At 46.0% G+C, this 24,725-nt stretch overlaps 1 protein-coding gene across 2 annotated transcripts in view; it reads left to right on the forward strand.

Annotated features, from left to right (window-relative positions):
• The window catches only part of LOC109884473 (sphingosine kinase 2-like), a 40,762-nt gene extending 24,592 nt beyond the window's left edge, over positions 1-16,170 (forward strand). For both annotated transcript variants that reach the window (XM_031837946.1, XM_031837951.1), the window contains exons 4-8: positions 9,224-9,318; positions 9,410-9,525; positions 11,447-11,650; positions 12,481-14,080; positions 14,438-16,170. In XM_031837946.1, coding sequence (XP_031693806.1) covers positions 9,224-9,318; positions 9,410-9,525; positions 11,447-11,650; positions 12,481-14,080; positions 14,438-14,500 — 2,078 coding nt within the window. In that variant the 3' untranslated portion in view covers positions 14,501-16,170. The remainder of the gene's footprint in view (positions 1-9,223; positions 9,319-9,409; positions 9,526-11,446; positions 11,651-12,480; positions 14,081-14,437) is intronic.
• The last annotated feature ends 8,555 nt before the right edge of the window (positions 16,171-24,725 follow it).

Consider the following 24,725-nt stretch of genomic DNA (forward strand, 5'->3'; position numbering starts at 1 on the left):
GTAACACACTGACGTCAGCTACAACCCGATACAGACAGGTAACACACCGTAACATCAGCTACAACCTGATACAGACAGGTAACACACCGTAACGTCAGCTCTGCAACCTGATACAGACCGGTAACACACACCGTAACGTCAGCTACAACCTGATACAGACCGGTAACACACACCGTAACGTCAGCTACAACCTGATACAGACAGGTAACACACCGTAATGTCAGCTACAACCTGATACAGACAGGTAACACACTGTAACGTCAGCTACAACCTGATACAGACAGGTAACACACACCGTAACGTCAGCTACAACCTGATACAGACAGGTAACACACACCGTAACATCAGCTACAACCTGATACAAACAGGTAACACACACCGTAACGTCAGCTCTACAACCTGATACAGACAGGTAACACACACCGTAACGTCAGCTACAACCTGATACAGGCAGGTAACACACACCGTAACGTCAGCTACAACCTGATACAGACAGGTGACACACACAGTAACATCAGCTCTACAACCTGATACAGACCGGTAACACACACCGTAACGTCAGCTCTACAACCTGATACAGACAGGTAACACACACCGTAACGTCAGCTACAACCTGATACAGGCAGGTAACACACACCGTAACGTCAGCTCTACAACCTGATACAGACAGGTAACACACACCGTAACGTCAGCTCTGCAACCTGATACAGACAAGTAACACACACCGTAACATCAGCTCTGCAACCTGATACAGACAGGTAACACACCGTAACGTCAGCTACAACCTGATACAGTCAGGTAACACACACCGTAACGTCAGCTACAACCTGTTACAGACAGGTAACACACACCGTAACGTCAGCTACAACCCGATAGACAGGTAACACACAGCGTAACGTCAGCTACAACCTGATACAGACCGGTAACACACACCGTAACATCAGCTACAACCTGATACAGACAGGTAACACACACCGTAACGTCAGCTCTGCAACCTGATACAGACCGGTAACACACCGTAACGTCAGCTCTGCAACCTGATACAGACCGGTAACACACACCGTAACGTCAGCTCTGCAACCTGATACAGACAGGTAACACACACCGTAACATCAGCTACAACCTGATACAGACTGGTAACACACACCGTAACGTCAGCTCTACAACCTGATACAGACAGGTAACACACACCGTAACGTCAGCTACAACCTGATACAAACAGGTAACAGACACCGTAACGTCAGCTCTACAACCTGATACAGACAGGTAACACACACCGTAACGTCAGCTATAACCTGATACAGGCAGGTAACACACACCGTAACATCAGCTCTACAACCTGATACAGACCGGTAACACACACCGTAACATCAGCTACAACCTGATACAGACAGGTAACACACACCGTAACGTCAGCTCCGCAACCTGATACAGACCGGTAACACACACCGTAACGTCAGCTCTGCAACCTGATACAGACAGGTAACACACACCGTAACATCAGCTACAACCTGATACAGACAGGTAACACTGACGCCAGCTACAACCTGATACAGACAGGTAACACACACCGTAACGTCAGCTCTGCAACCTGATACTGACTGGTAACAAACACCGTAACGTCAGCTCTGCAACCTGATACAGACAGGTAACACACACCGTAACATCAGCTACAACCTGATACAGACAGGTAACACACTGACGTCAGCTACAACCTGATACAGGCAGGTAACACACACCGTAACGTCAGCTCTACAACCTGATACAGACAGGTAACACACACCGTAACGTCAGCTCTGCAACCTGATACAGACAAGTAACACACACCGTAACATCAGCTCTGCAACCTGATACAGACAGGTAACACACCGTAACGTCAGCTACAACCTGATACAGTCAGGTAACACACACCGTAACGTCAGCTACAACCTGTTACAGACAGGTAACACACACCGTAACGTCAGCTACAACCTGATAGACAGGTAACACACAGCGTAACGTCAGCTACAACCTGATACAGACCGGTAACACACACCGTAACATCAGCTACAACCTGATACAGACAGGTAACACACACCGTAACGTCAGCTCTGCAACCTGATACAGACCGGTAACACACACCGTAACGTCAGCTCTGCAACCTGATACAGACCGGTAACACACACCGTAACGTCAGCTCTGCAACCTGATACAGACCGGTAACACACACCGTAACGTCAGCTCTGCAACCTGATACAGACAGGTAACACACACCGTAACGTCAGCTATAACCTGATACAGGCAGGTAACACACACCGTAACATCAGCTCTACAACCTGATACAGACCGGTAACACACACCGTAACGTCAGCTCTACAACCTGATACAGACAGGTAACACACACCGTAACGTCAGCTCTGCAACCTGATACAGACAAGTAACACACACTGTAACGTCAGCTCTGCAACCTGATACAGACCGGTAACACACACCGTAACGTCAGCTCTGCAACCTGATACAGACCGGTAACACACACCGTAACATCAGCTACAACCTGATACAGACAGGTAACACACACCGTAACGTCAGCTCCGCAACCTGATACAGACCGGTAACACACACCGTAACGTCAGCTCTGCAACCTGATACAGACAGGTAACACACACCGTAACATCAGCTACAACCTGATACAGACAGGTAACACACTGACGCCAGCTACAACCTGATACAGACAGGTAACACACACCGTAACGTCAGCTCTGCAACCTGATACTGACTGGTAACACACACCGTAACGTCAGCTCTGCAACCTGATACAGACAGGTAACACACACCGTAACATCAGCTACAACCTGATACAGACAGGTAACACACTGACGTCAGCTACAACCTGATACAGACAGGTAACACACCGTAACATCAGCTCTGCAACCTGATACAGACCGGTAACACACACCGTAACGTCAGCTCTGCAACCTGATACAGACAGGTAACACACACCGTAACATCAGCTACAACCTGATACAGACAGGTAACACACCGTAACATCAGCTACAACCTGATACAGACAGGTAACACACCGTAACGTCAGCTCTGCAACCTGATACAGACCGGTAACACACACCGTAACGTCAGCTACAACCTGATACAGACAGGTAACACACCGTAATGTCAGCTACAACCTGATACAGACCGGTAACACACACCGTAACATCAGCTACAACCTGATACAGACAGGTAACACACTGACGTCAGCTACAACCTGATACAGACAGGTAACACACCGTAACATCAGCTCTGCAACCTGATACAGACCGGTAACACACACCGTAACGTCAGCTCTGCAACCTGATACAGACAGGTAACACACACCGTAACATCAGCTACAACCTGATACAGACAGGTAACACACTGACGTCAGCTACAACCTGATACAGACAGGTAACACACCGTAACATCAGCTCTGCAACCTGATACAGACCGGTAACACACACCGTAACGTCAGCTCTACAACCTGATACAGACAGGTAACACACTGACGTCAGCTACAACCTGATACAGACAGGTAACACACCGTAACATCAGCTACAACCTGATACAGACAGGTAACACACCGTAACGTCAGCTACAACCTGATACAGACAGGTAACACACCGTAACGTCAGCTCTGCAACCTGATACAGACCGGTAACACACACCGTAACGTCAGCTACAACCTGATACAGACCGGTAACACACACCGTAACGTCAGCTACAACCTGATACAGACAGGTAACACACCGTAATGTCAGCTACAACCTGATACAGACAGGTAACACACTGTAACGTCAGCTACAACCTGATACAGACAGGTAACACACACCGTAACGTCAGCTACAACCTGATACAGACAGGTAACACACACCGTAACATCAGCTACAACCTGATACAAACAGGTAACACACACCGTAACGTCAGCTCTACAACCTGATACAGACAGGTAACACACAACGTAACGTCAGCTACAACCTGATACAGGCAGGTAACACACACCGTAACGTCAGCTACAACCTGATACAGACAGGTGACACACACAGTAACATCAGCTCTACAACCTGATACAGACCGGTAACACACACCGTAACGTCAGCTCTACAACCTGATACAGACAGGTAACACACACCGTAAAGTCAGCTACAACCTGATACAGGCAGGTAACACACACCGTAACGTCAGCTCTACAACCTGATACAGACAGGTAACACACACCGTAACGTCAGCTCTGCAACCTGATACAGACAAGTAACACACACCGTAACATCAGCTCTGCAACCTGATACAGACAGGTAACACACCGTAACGTCAGCTACAACCTGATACAGTCAGGTAACACACACCGTAACGTCAGCTACAACCTGTTACAGACAGGTAACACACACCGTAACGTCAGCTACAACCTGATAGACAGGTAACACACAACGTAACGTCAGCTACAACCTGATACAGACCGGTAACACACACCGTAACATCAGCTACAACCTGATACAGACAGGTAACACACAACGTAACGTCAGCTCTGCAACCTGATACAGACCGGTAACACACACCGTAACGTCAGCTCTGCAACCTGATACAGACCGGTAACACACACCGTAACGTCAGCTCTGCAACCTGATACAGACCGGTAACACACACCGTAACGTCAGCTCTGCAACCTGATACAGACAGGTAACACACACCGTAACATCAGCTACAACCTGATACAGACTGGTAACACACACCGTAACGTCAGCTCTGCAACCTGATACAGACCGGTAACACACACCGTAACATCAGCTACAACCTGATACAGGCAGGTAACACACACCGTAACATCAGCTACAACCTGATACAGACAGGTAACACACTGACGTCAGCTACAACCTGATACAGACAGGTAACACACCGTAACATCAGCTCTGCAACCTGATACAGACCGGCAACACACACCGTAACGTCAGCTCTGCAACCTGATACAGACCGGTAACACACACCGTAACGTCAGCTCTGCAACCTGATACAGACAGGTAACACACACCGTAACATCAGCTACAACCTGATACAGACAGGTAACACACTGACGTCAGCTACAACCTGATACAGACAGGTAACACACCGTAACATCAGCTACAACCTGATACAGACAGGTAACACACCGTAACGTCAGCTCTGCAACCTGATACAGACCGGTAACACACACCGTAACGTCAGCTACAACCTGATACAGACCGGTAACACACACCGTAACGTCAGCTACAACCTGATACAGACAGGTAACACACCGTAATGTCAGCTACAACCTGATACAGACAGGTAACACACTGTAACGTCAGCTACAACCTGATACAGACAGGTAACACACACCGTAACGTCAGCTACAACCTGATACAGACAGGTAACACACACCGTAACATCAGCTACAACCTGATACAGGCAGGTAACACACACCGTAACGTCAGCTACAACCTGATACAGACTGGTAACACACACCGTAACGTCAGCTCTACAACCTGATACAGACAGGTAACACACACCGTAACGTCAGCTACAACCTGATACAGACAGGTAACACACACCGTAACATCAGCTACAACCTGATACAGACAGTTAACACACACCGTAACGTCAGCTACAACCTGATACAAACAGGTAACAGACACCGTAACGTCAGCTCTACAACCTGATACAGACAGGTAACACACACCGTAACGTCAGCTACAACCTGATACAGACAGGTAACACACCGTAACATCAGCTACAACCTGATACAGACAGGTAACACACCGTAACGTCAGCTCTGCAACCTGATACAGACCGGTAACACACACCGTAACGTCAGCTACAACCTGATACAGACCGGTAACACACACCGTAACGTCAGCTCTACAACCTGATACAGACAGGTAACACACACCGTAACATCAGCTACAACCTGATACAGACAGGTAACACACTGACGTCAGCTACAACCTGATACAGACAGGTAACACACCGTAACATCAGCTCTGCAACCTGATACAGACCGGTAACACACACCGTAACGTCAGCTCTACAACCTGATACAGACAGGTAACACACTGACGTCAGCTACAACCTGATACAGACAGGTAACACACCGTAACGTCAGCTCTGCAACCTGATACAGACCGGTAACACACACCGTAACGTCAGCTCTGCAACCTGATACAGACAGGTAACACACACCGTAACATCAGCTACAACCTGATACAGACAGGTAACACACTGACGTCAGCTACAACCTGATACAGACAGGTAACACACCGTAACATCAGCTCTGCAACCTGATACAGACCGGTAACACACACCGTAACGTCAGCTCTACAACCTGATACAGACAGGTAACACACTGACGTCAGCTACAACCTGATACAGACAGGTAACACACCGTAACATCAGCTACAACCTGATACAGACAGGTAACACACCGTAACGTCAGCTACAACCTGATACAGACAGGTAACACACCGTAACGTCAGCTCTGCAACCTGATACAGACCGGTAACACACACCGTAACGTCAGCTACAACCTGATACAGACCGGTAACACACACCGTAACGTCAGCTACAACCTGATACAGACAGGTAACACACCGTAATGTCAGCTACAACCTGATACAGACAGGTAACACACTGTAACGTCAGCTACAACCTGATACAGACAGGTAACACACACCGTAACGTCAGCTACAACCTGATACAGACAGGTAACACACACCGTAACATCAGCTACAACCTGATACAAACAGGTAACACACACCGTAACGTCAGCTCTACAACCTGATACAGACAGGTAACACACACCGTAACGTCAGCTACAACCTGATACAGGCAGGTAACACACACCGTAACGTCAGCTACAACCTGATACAGACAGGTGACACACACAGTAACATCAGCTCCACAACCTGATACAGACCGGTAACACACACCGTAACGTCAGCTCTACAACCTGATACAGACAGGTAACACACACCGTAACGTCAGCTACAACCTGATACAGGCAGGTAACACACACCGTAACGTCAGCTCTACAACCTGATACAGACAGGTAACACACACCGTAACGTCAGCTCTGCAACCTGATACAGACAAGTAACACACACCGTAACATCAGCTCTGCAACCTGATACAGACAGGTAACACACCGTAACGTCAGCTACAACCTGATACAGTCAGGTAACACACACCGTAACGTCAGCTACAACCTGTTACAGACAGGTAACACACACCGTAACGTCAGCTACAACCTGATACAGACCGGTAACACACACCGTAACATCAGCTACAACCTGATACAGACAGGTAACACACAACGTAACGTCAGCTCTGCAACCTGATACAGACCGGTAACACACACCGTAACGTCAGCTCTGCAACCTGATACAGACAGGTAACACACACCGTAACATCAGCTACAACCTGATACAGACTGGTAACACACACCGTAACGTCAGCTCTGCAACCTGATACAGACCGGTAACACACACCGTAACATCAGCTACAACCTGATACAGACAGGTAACACACACCGTAACGCCAGCTCTGCAACCTGATACAGACAGGTAACACACACCGTAACGTCAGCTACAACCTGATACAGGCAGGTAACACACACCGTAACATCAGCTACAACCTGATACAGACAGGTAACACACTGACGTCAGCTACAACCTGATACAGACAGGTAACACACCGTAACATCAGCTCTGCAACCTGATACAGACCGGCAACACACACCGTAACGTCAGCTCTGCAACCTGATACAGACCGGTAACACACACCGTAACGTCAGCTCTGCAACCTGATACAGACAGGTAACACACACCGTAACATCAGCTACAACCTGATACAGACAGGTAACACACTGACGTCAGCTACAACCTGATACAGACAGGTAACACACCGTAACATCAGCTACAACCTGATACAGACAGGTAACACACCGTAACGTCAGCTCTGCAACCTGATACAGACCGGTAACACACACCGTAACGTCAGCTACAACCTGATACAGACCGGTAACACACACCGTAACGTCAGCTACAACCTGATACAGACAGGTAACACACCGTAATGTCAGCTACAACCTGATACAGACAGGTAACACACTGTAACGTCAGCTACAACCTGATACAGACAGGTAACACACACCGTAACGTCAGCTACAACCTGATACAGACAGGTAACACACACCGTAACATCAGCTCCAACCTGATACAGGCAGGTAACACACACCGTAACGTCAGCTACAACCTGATACAGACTGGTAACACACACCGTAACGTCAGCTCTACAACCTGATACAGACAGGTAACACACACCGTAACGTCAGCTACAACCTGATACAGACAGGTAACACACACCGTAACATCAGCTACAACCTGATACAGACAGTTAACACACACCGTAACGTCAGCTACAACCTGATACAAACAGGTAACAGACACCGTAACGTCAGCTCTACAACCTGATACAGACAGGTAACACACACCGTAACGTCAGCTACAACCTGATACAGACAGGTAACACACCGTAACATCAGCTACAACCTGATACAGACAGGTAACACACCGTAACGTCAGCTCTGCAACCTGATACAGACCGGTAACACACACCGTAACGTCAGCTACAACCTGATACAGACCGGTAACACACACCGTAACGTCAGCTACAACCTGATACAGACCGGTAACACACACCGTAACGTCAGCTACAACCTGATACAGACAGGTAACACACCGTAATGTCAGCTACAACCTGATACAGACAGGTAACACACTGTAACGTCAGCTACAACCTGATACAGACAGGTGACACACACAGTAACATCAGCTCTACAACCTGATACAGACCGGTAACACACCGTAACGTCAGCTACAACCTGATACAGGCAGGTAACACACACCGTAACGTCAGCTCTGCAACCTGATACAGACCGGTAACACACACCGTAACGTCAGCTCTGCAACCTGATACAGACAGGTAACACACACCGTAACATCAGCTACAACCTGATACAGACAGGTAACACACTGACGTCAGCTACTACCTGATACAGACAGGTAACACACCGTAACATCAGCTACAACCTGATAGAGACAGGTAACACACACCGTAACATCAGCTCTGCAACCTCAGTCGTTAACCGGTATCACACACACACACGGGTACAACCTCCTAACAACACGTCTCCTTTTCTTCTCAGAGCGACAGAACCATGCCAGAGAGTTGATCAAAGAGATCTCCCTGCCACAGTGGGACGGCATCATCATCGTCTCTGGAGATGGCCTGCTGCACGAGGTGTGTGTGTGTGTGTGTGTGTGTGTGTGTGTGTGTGTGTGTGTGTGTGTGTGTGTGTGTGTCTGACTCTGCTCTGCTTTTCTCTCTCCAGGTGATCAATGGTTTGATGGAGCGTCCAGACTGGGAACTAGCAATAAAGACACCTGTAGGTATCCTTCCCTGTGGCTCTGGAAATGCCCTGGCTGGCTCCATCAACCACCATGCAGGGTGGGTCACACACACACATCCGACCAGCTATGTGACACATGTGATGACTTGACCAGAGATATGAGACTGATTCAAACATAAACATGAAATATTTTAGAATGTCTTGTTCGATCAATGGTGAGAATGCTGGAGATACTAGTAGAACATTCCAGTTCAGAGTTCTGGTCCCATGGTGTGTCTGGATTGAATTAATAATTTCCCCACCACTTGATACATTTCTCAATGCTGATGAAAATAAACACGCACCTTTACAGTCACATACACACCCACAGTAGTTTTCATTGGAAATAAAAGATGTGCAGTCTAATTAGCATTGGGACGATATATGATTCTATCGAATATTGGGATGTTTGACATTGCCTAATATGTGAAGTCCAAGATGGTAGGTATATCGTGACGTCCAAGATGGTAGCTTTATCGTGAAGTCCAAGATGGTAGCTATATCGTGAAGTCCAAGATGGTAGCTATATCGTGAAGTCCAAGATGGTAGCTATATCGTGAAGTCCAAGATGGTAGCTATATCGTGAAGTCCAAGATGGTAGCTATATCGTGAAGTCCAAGATGGTAGCTATATCGTGAAGTCCAAGATGGTAGCTATATCGTGAAGTCCAAGGTGGTAGCTATATCGTGAAGTCCAAGGTGGTAGCTATATCGTGAAGTCCAAGGTGGTAGCTATATCGTGAAGTCCAAGGTGGTAGGTATATCGTGAAGTCCAAGGTGGTAGGTATATCGGGATGTGCAAGACTTCTGTATTTGAACTTTCAAAATCGAACGGTGCAGTCTTATAAGTTAGGCTGCAACGATATGTTGAAAATGAAGTCTAAATAAATGAAGACATTTTTTTGCCTTACTAAGATTATTTCATGAGAATGTGACTAGAAAATCATATATAAGGACAAAACTTGCACAATCTGGAATTATTTAGTCAATATTGGTGGCTCCCGAGTGGTTCGATTCCAGGCTGTATCACAACCGGCTGTGATCGGAAGTCCCATAGGGCGGTGCACAATAGCCCAGCGTCGTCCGGGTTGGGAGGGTTTGTCCAGGGTAGACCGTCATTCTAAATAAGAATTTGTTCTTAACTGACTTGACAAATTCTTTGAATGAACCTTTATTTAACTAGGCAAGTCAGTTAAGAACAAATTCTTATTTACAATGATGGCCTACCAGGGAACAGTGGGTTAACTGCCTTGTTCAGGGGCAGAACGACAGACTTTTACCTTGTCAGCTCGGGGATTCGATCCAGCAATGGCCCAACACTAACCACTGGCTACCTGCCGCCCCAAAAGTTAAAGGTTAAATAAAAAAGAGGAAATAATATAATAAAGTCGCCAAACGATCATATCGGATATCACAATATTTGGAGTAGCATATCGTAGAAGAGGTCTCCCCAAATATCACCCAACCTTAATTCTAATCACGGTCAACCTTTAGACTTTAGTTTCTTGATGTACAGCCCATTTACCTTATTAAAGTACTGTAGACTTTAGCATCTTCAACTAATCCTTATGCCTCTCATATTGTTGTATCAGCTGTTTCAACGAATCATCGAGACTGATAGAGATATTCTCTCTTCCCTCTTTCTCCTACCCCCACTATTCCCTCCCTCTATGTCCTGTTATTTCTTGAGTTCTCTCCTTTATCTCTGGAAGACACGTCAATAAATGAGTCCAGTCAATATAGTTCAGTCTGTTCTTTCATCTCTCTCTCCTTCTTATCTCTTGTGTTTTCTTTACGATGGTTTGTTTGGCCACCATTCACTGATTGTGTGTGTCATAAACATTGTTTACTTATATTACACAGTATTAATCTCCTCTCACCTTTCCTCTCTGTATTTCCATTCCTCTCCCTCTCCACATTCTCACCCTTTCTCCATTCTCTTCCATCCACTGTTTCCCTTGTACTTTTCTCTTCATCCCAGTTATGACATGTGCCTTCGGGAGCCTCTCCTCCTCAACTGCTGTTTTCAGCTCTGCCGTGGCGGAGTCAAGCCCATGGATTTGGTCTCTGTGACAACCAGCCCCGCCCCTTCTCAAAGTGGCCGCCCGGGTCTTCCCAGAAGGATGTTCTCCTTCCTGTCTGTGGCCTGGGGCTTTGTGTCTGACGTGGACATCGAGAGTGAGAGGTGTGTGTGTTTTAAGTTAATGGCGTGGCTGCGGTGCCGAGTTCTCTAGAGTCCCGATAGCTAGCTTCTGCACATGTGCGGGATTCTCTATTTTACTGCTCCCTCTGCAGACACAGCTTATCAAACACAAGCAGTACACTGAAGGGCAGTTTTTTTCCATCATCATTGCGAACATTGGCTAAGCAGGAGGCAGTCAACATAGTAGTTGAATGGTCGGCTGCCCAGAAGTGGAACAGGCTACTCAGGCAAATTTCAGTCATTGTCAAATCGTGCACTACTTGCATGATCATTGAGAAGCAAAATTACAGTTGTATGTGATTTGTAGTTTAAATGCAGATTGTTTTTGCCCCAATACAATGTGTAGACAGTTTCCTACATGTGCTACTGCAATATCCTTAGTTACAAGAGACAAAGTTGTAGCCTACATTAGCATACTATATATATATATATATATATATATTTTTTTTTTTTTGTAATGTTGGTTCAAATAGCTGCAGGTTTTATATCAATTTGAGGCAGAGATGTAGGCTCTACCATGTCTATCAAAAAGGTTGATAGCAAGGGTTCAGAAGAGGCTGAGTAAAGTGAAGGGAGGTGGATGTGTGTAAACTAACACATGGGCAGAACGTGATTCGGTTCTTTAACTCTGGGGAAGAGGCTTCCAGGGTGACGGGACAGGGCGCTTGCCTTCGGTCACTCATCCTTAAATTAAGTACATGCAATCTTTCACTGTACCTCCTTGATCACTCTTATTCCTAATTAATAAGTATTGTGTTATGTTCTCTGTTGTTGCCCTGGTAACTAAATGCTGTAATGGTGTGATGTTGCAGGTACCGGGGTCTGGGGTCGGCACGGTTCACCCTGGGCACTCTGGTCCGCCTGGCCTCCCTGCGCTCCTATAAGGGCCGTCTGTCCTACCTGCCCCCCTCCATAGTCGCCACATCCCCAGACGCCATCCCTCCGCCCCTGCGCAGACCCCTGTCCCGCAGCATCACTGAGGGCCTGGAGGGCTTCTGCCACACCCCCATCCAACGCACCAGCTCTGACATGGGCCTCAGCGAACAGAGGAGTCTGAGGAGGGTAGACACGGAGAGGGAGATGGAGAGGCAGAGAGAGAGGGAGAGGAGGAGGGAGAGGGCCAGGGGAGGGGGAACGGGGGTGGTCAGGGCGAGTAGCTTGGCAGAAGATAGAGAGAGAGAGATGGAGGGTGAGGTGGGGAGGTCAGGGACATGTTCGGAGAGATCTGGGATGAGTTCGGAGTCGAACGAAAGGGAAGATTGCAGGATGGGAAGGGAGGATGGGATGACGGGGAACATGGAAGAAAGGCCAGATGAGGAAAGAGAAGACGGAACGATGGAGCAGGACTCAGGGGTGATAGAGGATATAGAGGAGAGAGTGAGGAATGGGGAAGGTAGCAGCGGCTCAATGGATGGAGTGATGGAAGCGAAGGAGGTTGGAGAGGGGTACGGGGTGGACATGGGGCGAGAGGCCAACGAGGACCCAGAGGGGTGTTACTCGTACCCTGACAACCTCCAGCAGACCAGACTGGCTCTAAGGAAGAACTCTGCCCCTTCCAGCCAGATAGCTAACGCCTTCTTTAGCCAGCCCCTCAGCCAGGAGGCTGACCCCGTGTCTGGAGCCTCGTACAGGGCAGAAGAGATGGATCTGAACGGAACATACTTCCAGAAAGAAGCTTACCCACTGGACATCGCCCGGGAGAGAGCCCTCACCATATCCTCTCCCTTCAGACACTCTCCTTTCTCCTTCAAGCCCAAATCTCTGGACCAGAACACATCCCGCCCCAGACCCCTATCTCTCCTCCACCACCCCCACTCAAACTCCCTACCCCCTAAACTCCCCTCCCTGTCCCTCTCCTTGTCTCCCACGCCCCCTTCCTCCCCGTCCTGTGCCTCCCCTCACTCCTCTTCCTACCTCGTTCCGCGCCCCAACACCCCCAACTCCACCTCCCCTTCCCCGTCTCTCCAGTCCCCCTCCTTTACCTTTGACATTGCAGAGCCTGCTGGACCCCTCAAGAACCGCCCCACCGTCTCACTCCCTTTCAACCCCCCCAGGGATGACCTCCTGCCCCCCTTGGACCAGGCCCTGCCGACCCGGGACTGGGTGACCATCGAGGGGGACTTTGTGCTTGTACTGGCCATCTACCAGTCCCATCTCGGGGCAGACCTCCACGCCGCCCCCCAAGCCAGGTTTGACGATGGGCTGATCCACCTGACATTTGTGCGGGCAGGGATCTCCAGAGCCACCCTGCTCCGTCTGTTCCTGGCCATGGAGAGGGGGGCACACCTGTCTCTCAGCTCCCCCTATGTAAGCCACGTCCCAGCCAGGGCCTTCAGGCTGCAGCCCCTCTCCCCACGAGGAACACTCACTGTGGACGGGGAACTGGTGCCATACGGCCCGCTGCAGGCACAGGTAGAGAGAGCGATGGCGTGAGAAAGTGGAGTGGGCAGTTGCTAAGATTTTAAAACTGATTTTGAAAGCTTTTTTCAAATTAAATATTTTCACTAACAATCCCAGCTCGTAAGTGCATGTAAATCCACTCCACATCTATAGTACTGAACTGGTGTATTGTCTTTGGTACGATGTTACCCTCTGTATTCTGCCTGTATTATATTAAACCCTTGATGATGGCCTATCACTTCAGTGCAACAAAAGCTGTTAGACTTTTCTCTGGTATATTAATAACCACATTATACACTTCTAATACCTATCTTTAGTTCCCTTCTCTAAAGTATTATACTAATCACTCTATCGGTTTGTCTCCCTCAGGTCCATCCCTCTATGTCCCGGCTCATTGTCGGTGACTCTGGAGTGAAGATCACCCGATTCTGACAAGGGATTGGCTGACCAGATCAGCTGATACGACGCTCTCTCCAACTATATAATCTCTGTTCCCATCTACGTTCACAGAGAAAGGGGAGAAAAAAAGCCTCAGACTGAAAATAGAGCGAATAATTTCTGGTGTTTAATGGAAGGGATCACCTGCTGAGCAGAGCGGCGGTGCAGGACGCAAGCTGAGGGATTAATAGAGGATTTTAAAAACGGATGAAAACGAGCTTTGTTGCACAGCTGTTGGATTACACTCCGTTTATCCTGAGAAGCCTGTACCTGCATAGCCATGGGAACAAAATAGGGGGGAAACAAGTTGAATGTGTATGGGGGAGTGTGTATTCGGTGCATGTGTGTAGTGTATACATTCTAGTATGCACAAATGGCATGCAGAGATGCACATTTCCTGACCTTGCCTTACAGAGTTCAGATTTCTTTGTTCTCTATCAAAACTGTCCTAGAACAGTTCTAGAACTTCTTCAGAGGGAGCCACACCCTCATGCAGATCCCCTTCCGTATTGGAACCGCTGTCCTTCCCTGTAATGCCTTAAAGTACAACTCCTGTGACTTTGCCCTTTCAGTCTTATATAAGAAGCCTAAACCTGCGACAACGCAAATCTCCATTCACCAGAGGCTGGTGGGAGGAGCTATAGGAGGACGGGCTCATTGTAAAGACTGAAATGGAATGGTATCAAACCCATACAAAACCACATGTTTGACTCTGTTCTATTTATTCCATTCCAGCCATGACAATGAGCCTGTCCTCATATAGCTTCTCCCACCAGCCTCCTCTGCCATCCAGGTATATCAGAAGGGACCGTCCACTACAGGAAAAACAAAGCAAAGCTGATGAGCATACTGTGGTGTTAAGTTTGTATTGGTGTGTATGTAATATCTGTGAACAAAGGAAGTTAATTAGCAATCCCATGGAGACGATTACTCCTAGAATAAACCAGTAAAGTTAGATCGACACTGAAATAAATATAAAGCTCATTGAGTCCTTTTACACGGGTATTCCACAATAGGATAGATGGGACTGTTGAACATTAGTCATCATGGTGTATAGTGCATTTGCCTGTTTTTCTTCGCAAAAAGGGTGCATGATGATGATGCTAGATTATGAAGTTGCCACAGAGTGAACATGAGACTGTTGCTTGATCAAGTGTCATGTATGTTGTCACGGAATCCTCAGAGTCTCACAAAGAACCAGAATGCTGGTTGTTTTCAGCAAATAGTCACTAGTTCCACATGTGTAAACTGCCTTTTTACATACCTCTGTTGTAGTCCGTTTTAATTGATATAATTGTGAGTAGATTCTGAAGTGTTATGCAGCTGCAGAAAATCAACACTCGATTGTATTCTATCTCTTAGATAAAGGTTGCTGTTGAAAGGAACAAGATGTACTTGTCTTGCTGGTGTTATTTACCACATGACAAGCAGATCGTTTCCATAGGAGACAGTTACAAACTTAAACAGACAACATAAACTCAGTAAATGATTGATTACCATCTTGAAGATTTAGCTAGTCACAGACAAGACTGTGCCTCCCAAATCAAGTCATAGCCTACATTTCAGAAATGGATTTCTCAATGGTATGTAGCCTATACAGTTGAAGTCGGAAGTTTACATACACTTAGGTTGGAGCCATTAAAACTAGTTTTTCAACCACTCCACAAATTTCTTGTTAACAAACTATAGTTTTGGCAAGTCAGTTAGGACATCTACTTTGTGCATGACACAAGTAATTTTTCCAACAATTGTTTACAGACAGATGTCACTTATAATTCACTGTATCACAATTCCAGTGGGTCAGAAGTTTACAAAAAACTAAGTTGACTGTGCCTTTTAAACAGCTTGGAAAATTCCAGAAAATGATGTCATGGCTTTCGAAGCTTCTGTTAGGCTAATTTACGTCAATTGGAGGTGTACCTGTGGATGTATTTCAAGGCCTACCTTCAAACTCAGTGCCTCTTTGCTTGACAGCATGGGAAAATCAAAATAAATCAGCCAAGACCTCAGAAAAAAAATTATAGACCTCCACAAGTCTGGTTCATCATTGGGAGCAATTTCCAAATGCCTGAAGGTACCACGTTCATCTGTACAAACAATAGTATGCAAGTATAAACACCATTGGACCACGTAACCGTCATACCGCTCAGGAAGGTGCGAAAAGTGCAAATCAATCCCAGAACAGCAGCAAAGGACCTTGTGTAGATGCTGGAGGAAACGGGTACAAAAGTATCTATATCCACAGTAAAACAAGTCCTGTATCGATATAACTTGAATGGCCGCTCAGAAAGGAATAAGCCACTGCTCCAAAACCGCCATGAAAAAGCCAGACTACAGTTTGCAACTGCACATGGGGACAAAGATGGTACTTTTTGGAGACATGTCCTCTGGTCTGATGAAACAAAAATAGAACTGTTTGGCCATAATGACCATCGTTATGTTTGGAGGAAAAGGGGGGAGGCTTGCAAGCCGAAGGACACCATCCCAACCGTGAAGCATGGGGTGGCAGCATAATGTTGTGGGGGTGCTTTGCTGCAGGAGGGACTGGTAAACTTCACAAAATAGATGGCATCATGCTTCACCTGCTGTTTTCAACTCTCTAAAGACAGCAGGAGCGGTAGAGATACTCTCAAAGATTGGCTATGAAAAGCCAACTGACATTTACTCCTGAGGTGCTGACTTGTTGCACCCTCGACAACTACTGTGATTATTATTATTTGACCATGCTGGTCATTGATGAACTTGAATTTGAACTTCTTGGCCATGTTCTGTTATAATCTCCAACCAGCACAGCCAGAAGAGGACTGGCCACCCCTCATAGCCTGGTTCCTCTCTAGGTTTTGGCCTTTCTAGGGAGTTTTTCTAAGCCACCGTGCTTCTACACCTGCATTTGCTTGCTGTTTGGGGTTTTAGGCTGGGTTTCTGTACAGCACTTTGATATATCAGCTGATGTAAGAGGGTCTATATAAATACATTTGATTTGATCATGAGGATGGAAAATTGTGGATATATTGAAGCATCATCTCAAGACTTCAGTCAGGAAGTTAAAGCTTGGTCGCAAATGGGTCTTCCAAATGGACAATGACCCCAAGCATACTTCCAAAGTTGTAGCAAAATGTCTTAAGGACAACAAAGTCAAGGTTTTGAAGTGGCCATCACAAAGCCTCAATCCCATAGAAAATGTGTGGGCAGAACTGAAGAAGCGTGTGTGAGCAAGGAGGCCTACAAACCTGACTCAGTTACACCAGCTCTTCCCACTTATTGTGGGAAGCTTGTGGAGGACTACCCAAAACGTTTGACCCAAGTTAAACAATTTAAAGGCAATGCTACCAAATACTAATTAAGTGTATGTAAACTTCTGACCCACTGGGAATGTGATGAAAGAAATAAAAGCTGAAATAAATATTTTTTTCTACTATTCTTCTGACATTTCACATTCTTAAAATAAAGTGGTGATCCCATCTGACCTAAAACAGGGAATTTTTACTAGGATTAAATGTCAGGAATTGTGAAAAACGGAGTTTCGATGTATAAGGTGTATGTAAACTTCCAGCTTCAGCTGTACTTAGTATGTCTATGTTGAACGGGTGTTTTAGTTAACCTTAAAAACATATGATTCTTATGTAATTGTGACTGGAACAAATTGAATATGTCAGGAATTTAATCTCATGAGCATGTATCAATCAGTTATGCCATGTTTGACTGCTCGGGGCTGTTTGGTCCACAGTACCCCCACTGCTTGATATGGATTAGTCATGTCTGAGTAATTCAAGGCCTCTGTTCTCTTGCCTGCTAATTTTAGGCCCTGTTCAAATACTTTCAGATGCAGCCCTTCCTCCCTTCATTTTTTTATTTAACCTTTACTCCTTCCTCTGAGTAATCCCTGATATCACAAGACTTGATAGGTGAAGGCTATGTGATATAATCCTTGCTGATGCAGTGTCGCTAATCAGTTAGTTTATCAGTGATTACTTTAAGAAAAATATTTCATTTCAAACGTGGCCTTGGTCCCTAGACCAAAGCTGTCCATCCCTGGTCATGCAAAGTAAATTGACAGGATATACACCAAGCTTCCTTCTATGGCCTGAGGATAAAACATTTCACAAGACTGGATGATGGTTCTCGGGCTGGTGTCTTATGCATTATGACAAAATATTCACTCTCAATTTTAAGAGACTCGCTGTGACAATTTAAACCTGATGTACTGCTCAGTGTCTGTGACCAGGGTCCTACAACCGGGAATTCGGGAAAACTTTCAATAAATTCCCTGGTTAACTGAATTTTGCAACCCGAGGTGTGACCCCTTGCTAATGCCAGTAAGATGGATAGTCTATAGATGGATTGGCCTGTAATAAACTTGTAATTATTACTAAAATGAAAATATATACATATAATGTACAGTTCATAGTTATATTGTTTTTTAAATGTTTTTTCCTTAAAATAATAAATGTATCTTGTAAGCTTGTCTACCTCTCTACAAAATGTTATTTTCCTTGCATCAACCCCCCCACCCCCCACCCCCCCTCAGGAGTACCCAACATGTTTTTGTTGTTTATGGAAAGACTGCGTACCTGTTTAGTACACGTGGCATTGATTTGCTTTAGCGGAGGAAAAAATCACCCTACCGACAACATTCTTAGCATATTTATCTGGAAGACCATTGTTTGAAACGTGACTTAATAACGAAGTCTAGCCCTGGTGCCTGTCCGCTGATTTAATAAGTCTCAGTCCGCTGATAAACAAGGAAGCTGATGCCTCAGAACCTTTTCCTCCATCCCCCTCTCTCCCTCTCCTTTGACTAATCTACCCCTGCCACAGTGTCTTGTTATTGCCACCCCCTGGCTCCTCTTCCCATGGCCTCCCTCCTTCCTCTGTTCTTTGAAGTAGGCTCTCCTTCCTTTTGATATCTGATCTCTGAACCAGCCTGAAACTCATGTCTGTCTTTGTTGTATCTCAGAGAGCCTGATCAAATACATTGAAATGCTACCTTCCTTAGGTAATCACTGAATTGACAAGGTTGGATTGCAAACACGTGACAGGGAGGGAACCTTGCCTTCTCACAATACGATCATTACTGGATCACCAGGAGAAAGGATGCATTTTCCCTTCCTTGACACTCATCCATGGTGTGGGCCTTTATAAAAACCAATGTCTATCCTTTTGTGTTGGACATTTGTCAGGCAAAAAACTATATTGGCATATGTTTTCCCTAGGTCCAAATTGTATTAGAATTTGGAGTTACTTGACACTCCAGAGTACATTACATAATCATGTAGCTGCCCATGTGATCTCCAGGTCTGCCCTGTGAGAGGTCACATCTGACCTTTTCTCAGTGATGATAAGGAAGTGTGTGCTGAACATTGTCCCTCACCTAATTATTAAAGGCCTAGTGCAGTCAACTTTTTTGTTGTTGGTGTTTTACATATATTTCCACACTGAAGTTGGAATAATACTGTCAAAATGTGGATAATGCCCTTTTAGTGAAAGAGCTGTTTGAAAATACTGCAACAAAAATTCTGCCTGTTTTGGTGGAATGGAGCTTTGGCCTTTCCATGGTGAAGTCACCATGTGGTAAATTAGTTAATAGACAAATCAAAATCAACAAAAAAAAAAATCACATGCACCGAATACAACAATTGTAAACCTTACTGTGAAATTCTTACTTACAAGCTCTTCACCAACAGTCAAATCAAATTGATTTATATAGCCCTTCTTACATCAGGTGATATCTCAAACTGCTGTACAGAAACCCAGCCTAAAACCCCAAACAGCAAGCAATGCAGGTGTAGAAGCACGCTGGCTAGGCAAAACTCCCTAGAAAGGCCAAAATCTAGGAAGAAACCTAAAGAGGAACCAGGCTATGAGGGGTGGCCAGTCCTCTTCTGGCTGTGCTGGTTGGAGATTATAACAGAACATGGCCAAGATCTTAAAATGTTCATAAATGACCAGCATGGTCAAATAATAATAATCACAGTAGTTGTCGAGGGTGCAACAAGTCAGCACCTCAGGAGTAAATGTCAGTTGGCTTTTCATAGCCAATCATTAAGAGTATCTCTACCGTGCCTGCGGTCTCTAGAGAGTTGAAAACAGCAGGTCTGGGACAGGTAGCACGTCCGGTGAACAAGTCAAGGTTCCATAGCCGCAGGCAGAACAGTTGAAACTGGAGTAGCAGCACGGCCAGCTGGATTGGGGACAGCAAGGAGTTATCATGCCAGGTAGTCCTGAGGCATGGTCCTACGGCTCAGGTCCTCCGAGAGAGAGCATACTTAAATTCACACAGGACACCGGATAAGACAGGAGAAGTACTCCAGATATAACAAACTAACCCTAGCCCCCGACACAAACTACTGCAGCATAAATATTGAAGGCTGAGACAGGAGGGGTCAGGAGACACTGTGGCCCCATCCGATGATACCCCCGGACAGGGCCAAACAGGAAGGATATAACCCCACCCAATTTGCCAAAGCACAGCCCCCACACCACTAGAGGGATATCGTCAACCACCAACTTACCATCCTGAGACAAGGCCGAGTATAGCCCACAAAGATCTCCACCGGGGAGCCAACCCAGACAGGAAGATCACGTCAGTGACTCAACTCACTCAAGTGACGCACCCTTCTTGGGACGGCATGAAAGAGCACCAGTAAGTCAGTGACTCAGCCCCTGTAATAGGGTTAGAGGCAGAGAATCCCAGTGGAGAGAGGGGAACCGGCCAGGCAGAGACAGCAAGGGCGGTTCGTTGCTCCAGAGCCTTTCCGTTCACCTTCACACTCCTGGGCCAGACTACACTCATTCATATGACCCACTGAAGAGATGAGTCTTTAGTAAAGACTTAAAGTTGAGACCGAGTCTGCGTCTCTCACATGGGTAGGCATTCCATTCCATAAAATGGAGCTCTATAGGAGAAAGCCCTGCCTCCAGCTGTTTGCTCAGAAATTCTAAAGACAATTAGGAGGCCTGCGTCTTGTGACCGTAGCGTACGTGTAGGTATGTACGGCAGAACCAAACCAGAAAGATAGGAGCAAGCTCATGTAATGCTTTGTATGTTAGCAGTAAAACCTTGAAATCAGCCCTTGCCTTAACAGGAAGCCAGTGTAGGGAGGCTAGCACTGGAGTAATAATCACATTTTTTGGTTGTAGTTAGGATTCTAGCAGCCATATTTAACACTAACTGAAGTTTATTTAGTGCTTTATCCGGGTAGCCGGAAAGTAGAGCATTGCAGTAGTCTAACCTAGAAGTAACAAAAGCATGGATACATTTTTCTGCATAATTTTTGGACAGAAAGTTTCAGATTTTTGCAATGTTACGTAGACGGGAAAAAGCTGTCCTTGAAACAGTCTTGATATGTTCGTCAAAAGAGAGATTAGGGTCCATAGTAACGCTGAGGTCTTTCACAGTTTTATTTGAGACAACTGTACAACCATCAAGATTAATTCAACAGAAGCTCTCTTTGTTTCTTGGGACCTAGAACAAGCATCTCCGTTTTGTCCGAGTCTGAAACACAGGTTTCTAGCGAGGGCAATTTTGGGGCTTCACCATGTTTCGTTGAAATGTACAGCTGTGTCATCCGCATAGCAGTGAAAGTTAACATTGTGTTTTCGAATGACATTCCCAAGAGGTAAAATATATAGTGAAAACAATAGTGGTCCTAAAACAGAACCTTGAGGAACACTGAAATTTATAGTTGGTTTGTCAGAGGACAAACCATTCACAGAGACAAACTGATATCTAACCGACAGATAAGATCTAAACCAGGCCAGAACTTGTCCGTGTAGACCAATTTGGGTTTCCAATCTCTCCAAAAGAATGTGCTGATCGATGGTATCAAAAGCAGCACTAATGTCTAGGAGCACGAGGACAGATGCAGAGCCTCGGTATGACGCCATTAAAAGGTCATTTACCACCTTCACAAGTGCAGTCTCAGTGCTATGATGGGGTCTAAAACCAGACAGATTTAAAGATGAGTCCGTAATTAGCTTTCTAATGATCATGAACTTTTCCTCAAAGAACTTCATGAATTGATTACTGCTGAAGTGAAAGCCATCCTCACTTGGGGAATGCTGCTTTTTAGTTAGCTTTGCGACAGTATCAAAGAGAAATTTCGGATTGTTCTTATTTTCCTCAATTAAGTTGGAAAAATATGATGATCGAGCAGCAGTGAGGGCTCTTCGATACTGCACGGTACTGTCTTTCCAAGCTAGTCGGAAGACATCCAGTTTGGCGTGGCACCATTTCCGTTCCAATTTTCTGGAAGCTTGCTTCAGAGCTCAGGTATTTTCTATATACCAGGCAGCTAGTTTCTTATGACAAATGTTTTTTGGGGTGCAACTGCAAGGTTAAATTGAGTTCCTCAGTTAGGTGGTTAACTGATTTCATGACTAGAAGCTTTCTTTCAATAATGGCAGGAATGGAGGAGGTCTTTATCCTAGTGAGATTGCTAAGGCGAACACCGCCATGTTTAGTTTTGCCCAACCTAGGTCGAGGCACAGACATGGTCTCAATGGGGATAGCTGAGCTGACTACACTGACTGTGCTAGTGGCAGACTCCACTAAGCTAGCTAGCTGGCTAACAGCCTGCTGCCTGGCCTGCACCCTATTTCATTGTGGAGCTAGAGGAGTTAGAGCCCTGTCTATGTTGGTAGATAAGATGAGAGTTCAAGAAAGAATTAAGAAAATATTTACCAAATAAACTAAAGTAAAAAATAACACAAAATAACAACAAGGCTATATACAGGTGGTCCTGGTACCGAGTGTATGTGTGGGGGTACAGGTTAGTTGAGGTATTTTGTACATGTAGGGAGGGGTGAAGTGACTATGCATTGATAATAAACAGCGAAAAGCAACAGTGTACAAACCAATTGGAGGGGGTCAGAACTTTGAGGATCTGGAGACCCATGCCAAATCTTTTCAGTCTCGTGAGGGGGAAAAGGTGTTGTCGTGCCCTCTTCACAACTGTCTTGGATAGTTTGTTGGTGATGTGGACACCAAGGAACTTGAAACTCTCGACCCGCTCCACTACAACCCCGTCGATGTTAATGGGGGCCTATTTGGCCCGCCTTTTCCTGTAGTCCACGATCAGCTCCTTTGTCTTGCTCACATTGAGGGAGAGGCTGTTGTCCTGGCACCACACTGCCAGGTCTCTGATTTCCTTATGGGCTGTCTCATCGTTGTCGGTGATCAGGCCTACCACTGTTGTGTCGTCAGCAAACTTAATGGTGTTGGAGTCGTGCTTGGCCACGCAGTCGTGGGTGAACAGGGAGTCCCGGAGGGGACTAAGTACACACCCCTGAGGGGCCCCAGTGTTGAGGATCAATGTGGCAGAGGGAGATGTTTAGTCCCAGGGTCCTTAGCTTAGTGGGCACTATGGTGTTGAACACTGTAGTCAATGAACAGCATTCTCAAATAGATGTTCCTTTTGTCCAGGTGGGAAAGGGCAGTGTGGAGTGCAATTGGAACGGTATGCGAATTGGAGGAGGTCTTGGGTATCCGGGAGGATGCTGTTGATGTGCGCTATGACCAGCCTTTAAAAGCACTTCATGGCTACAAATGTGGGTGCTACGGGGTGGTAATAATTTAGGCAGGTTACCTTCGGTTCCTGGGCACAGGGACTTTGGTGGTCTGCTTGAAACATGTAGGTATTACAGACTCGGTCAGGGAGAGGTTGAAAATGTCAGTGAAGACACTTGCCAGTTGGTCTGCGCATGCTTTGAGTACACGTCCTAGTAATCCGTCTGGCCCCGTGGCTTTGTGAATGTTGAACTGTTTAAAGGTCTTGCTCACATCGGCTATCGAGAGCGTTATCATACAGTAGTCCAGAACAGCTGGTGCTCTCGTGCTTGCTTCAGTGTTGCTTGCCTCGAAGCAAGCATAAAAGGCATTTAGCTCGTCTGGTAGTCTTGCGTCACTGGGCAGCTCGCGTCTGGGTTTACCTTTGTAGTCTGTAATAGTTTTCAAGTCCTGCCACATCCGACGAGTGTCAGAGCCGATGTAGAAGGATTCAATCTTAACAAGAGAGTTAAACTATTTTGCCAATAACAGCAAGTTATTTTTTTTCAGACCACTCCCAGACAGTCCAAGCAAAATTTGTGTTTTTGAAATTACTCTTTGCTAAAAAAGTTTTTAGTTTGTTTTCAATTAAAATGAACAAAAATAATCACAGTAAGGTACTTAATATACTAATCTCATATGTATATACTGTATTCTATTCTACTATATTTT

Source organism: Oncorhynchus kisutch, linkage group LG2 (assembly GCF_002021735.2).
Source record: "Oncorhynchus kisutch isolate 150728-3 linkage group LG2, Okis_V2, whole genome shotgun sequence".
NCBI lineage: Eukaryota > Metazoa > Chordata > Actinopteri > Salmoniformes > Salmonidae > Oncorhynchus > Oncorhynchus kisutch.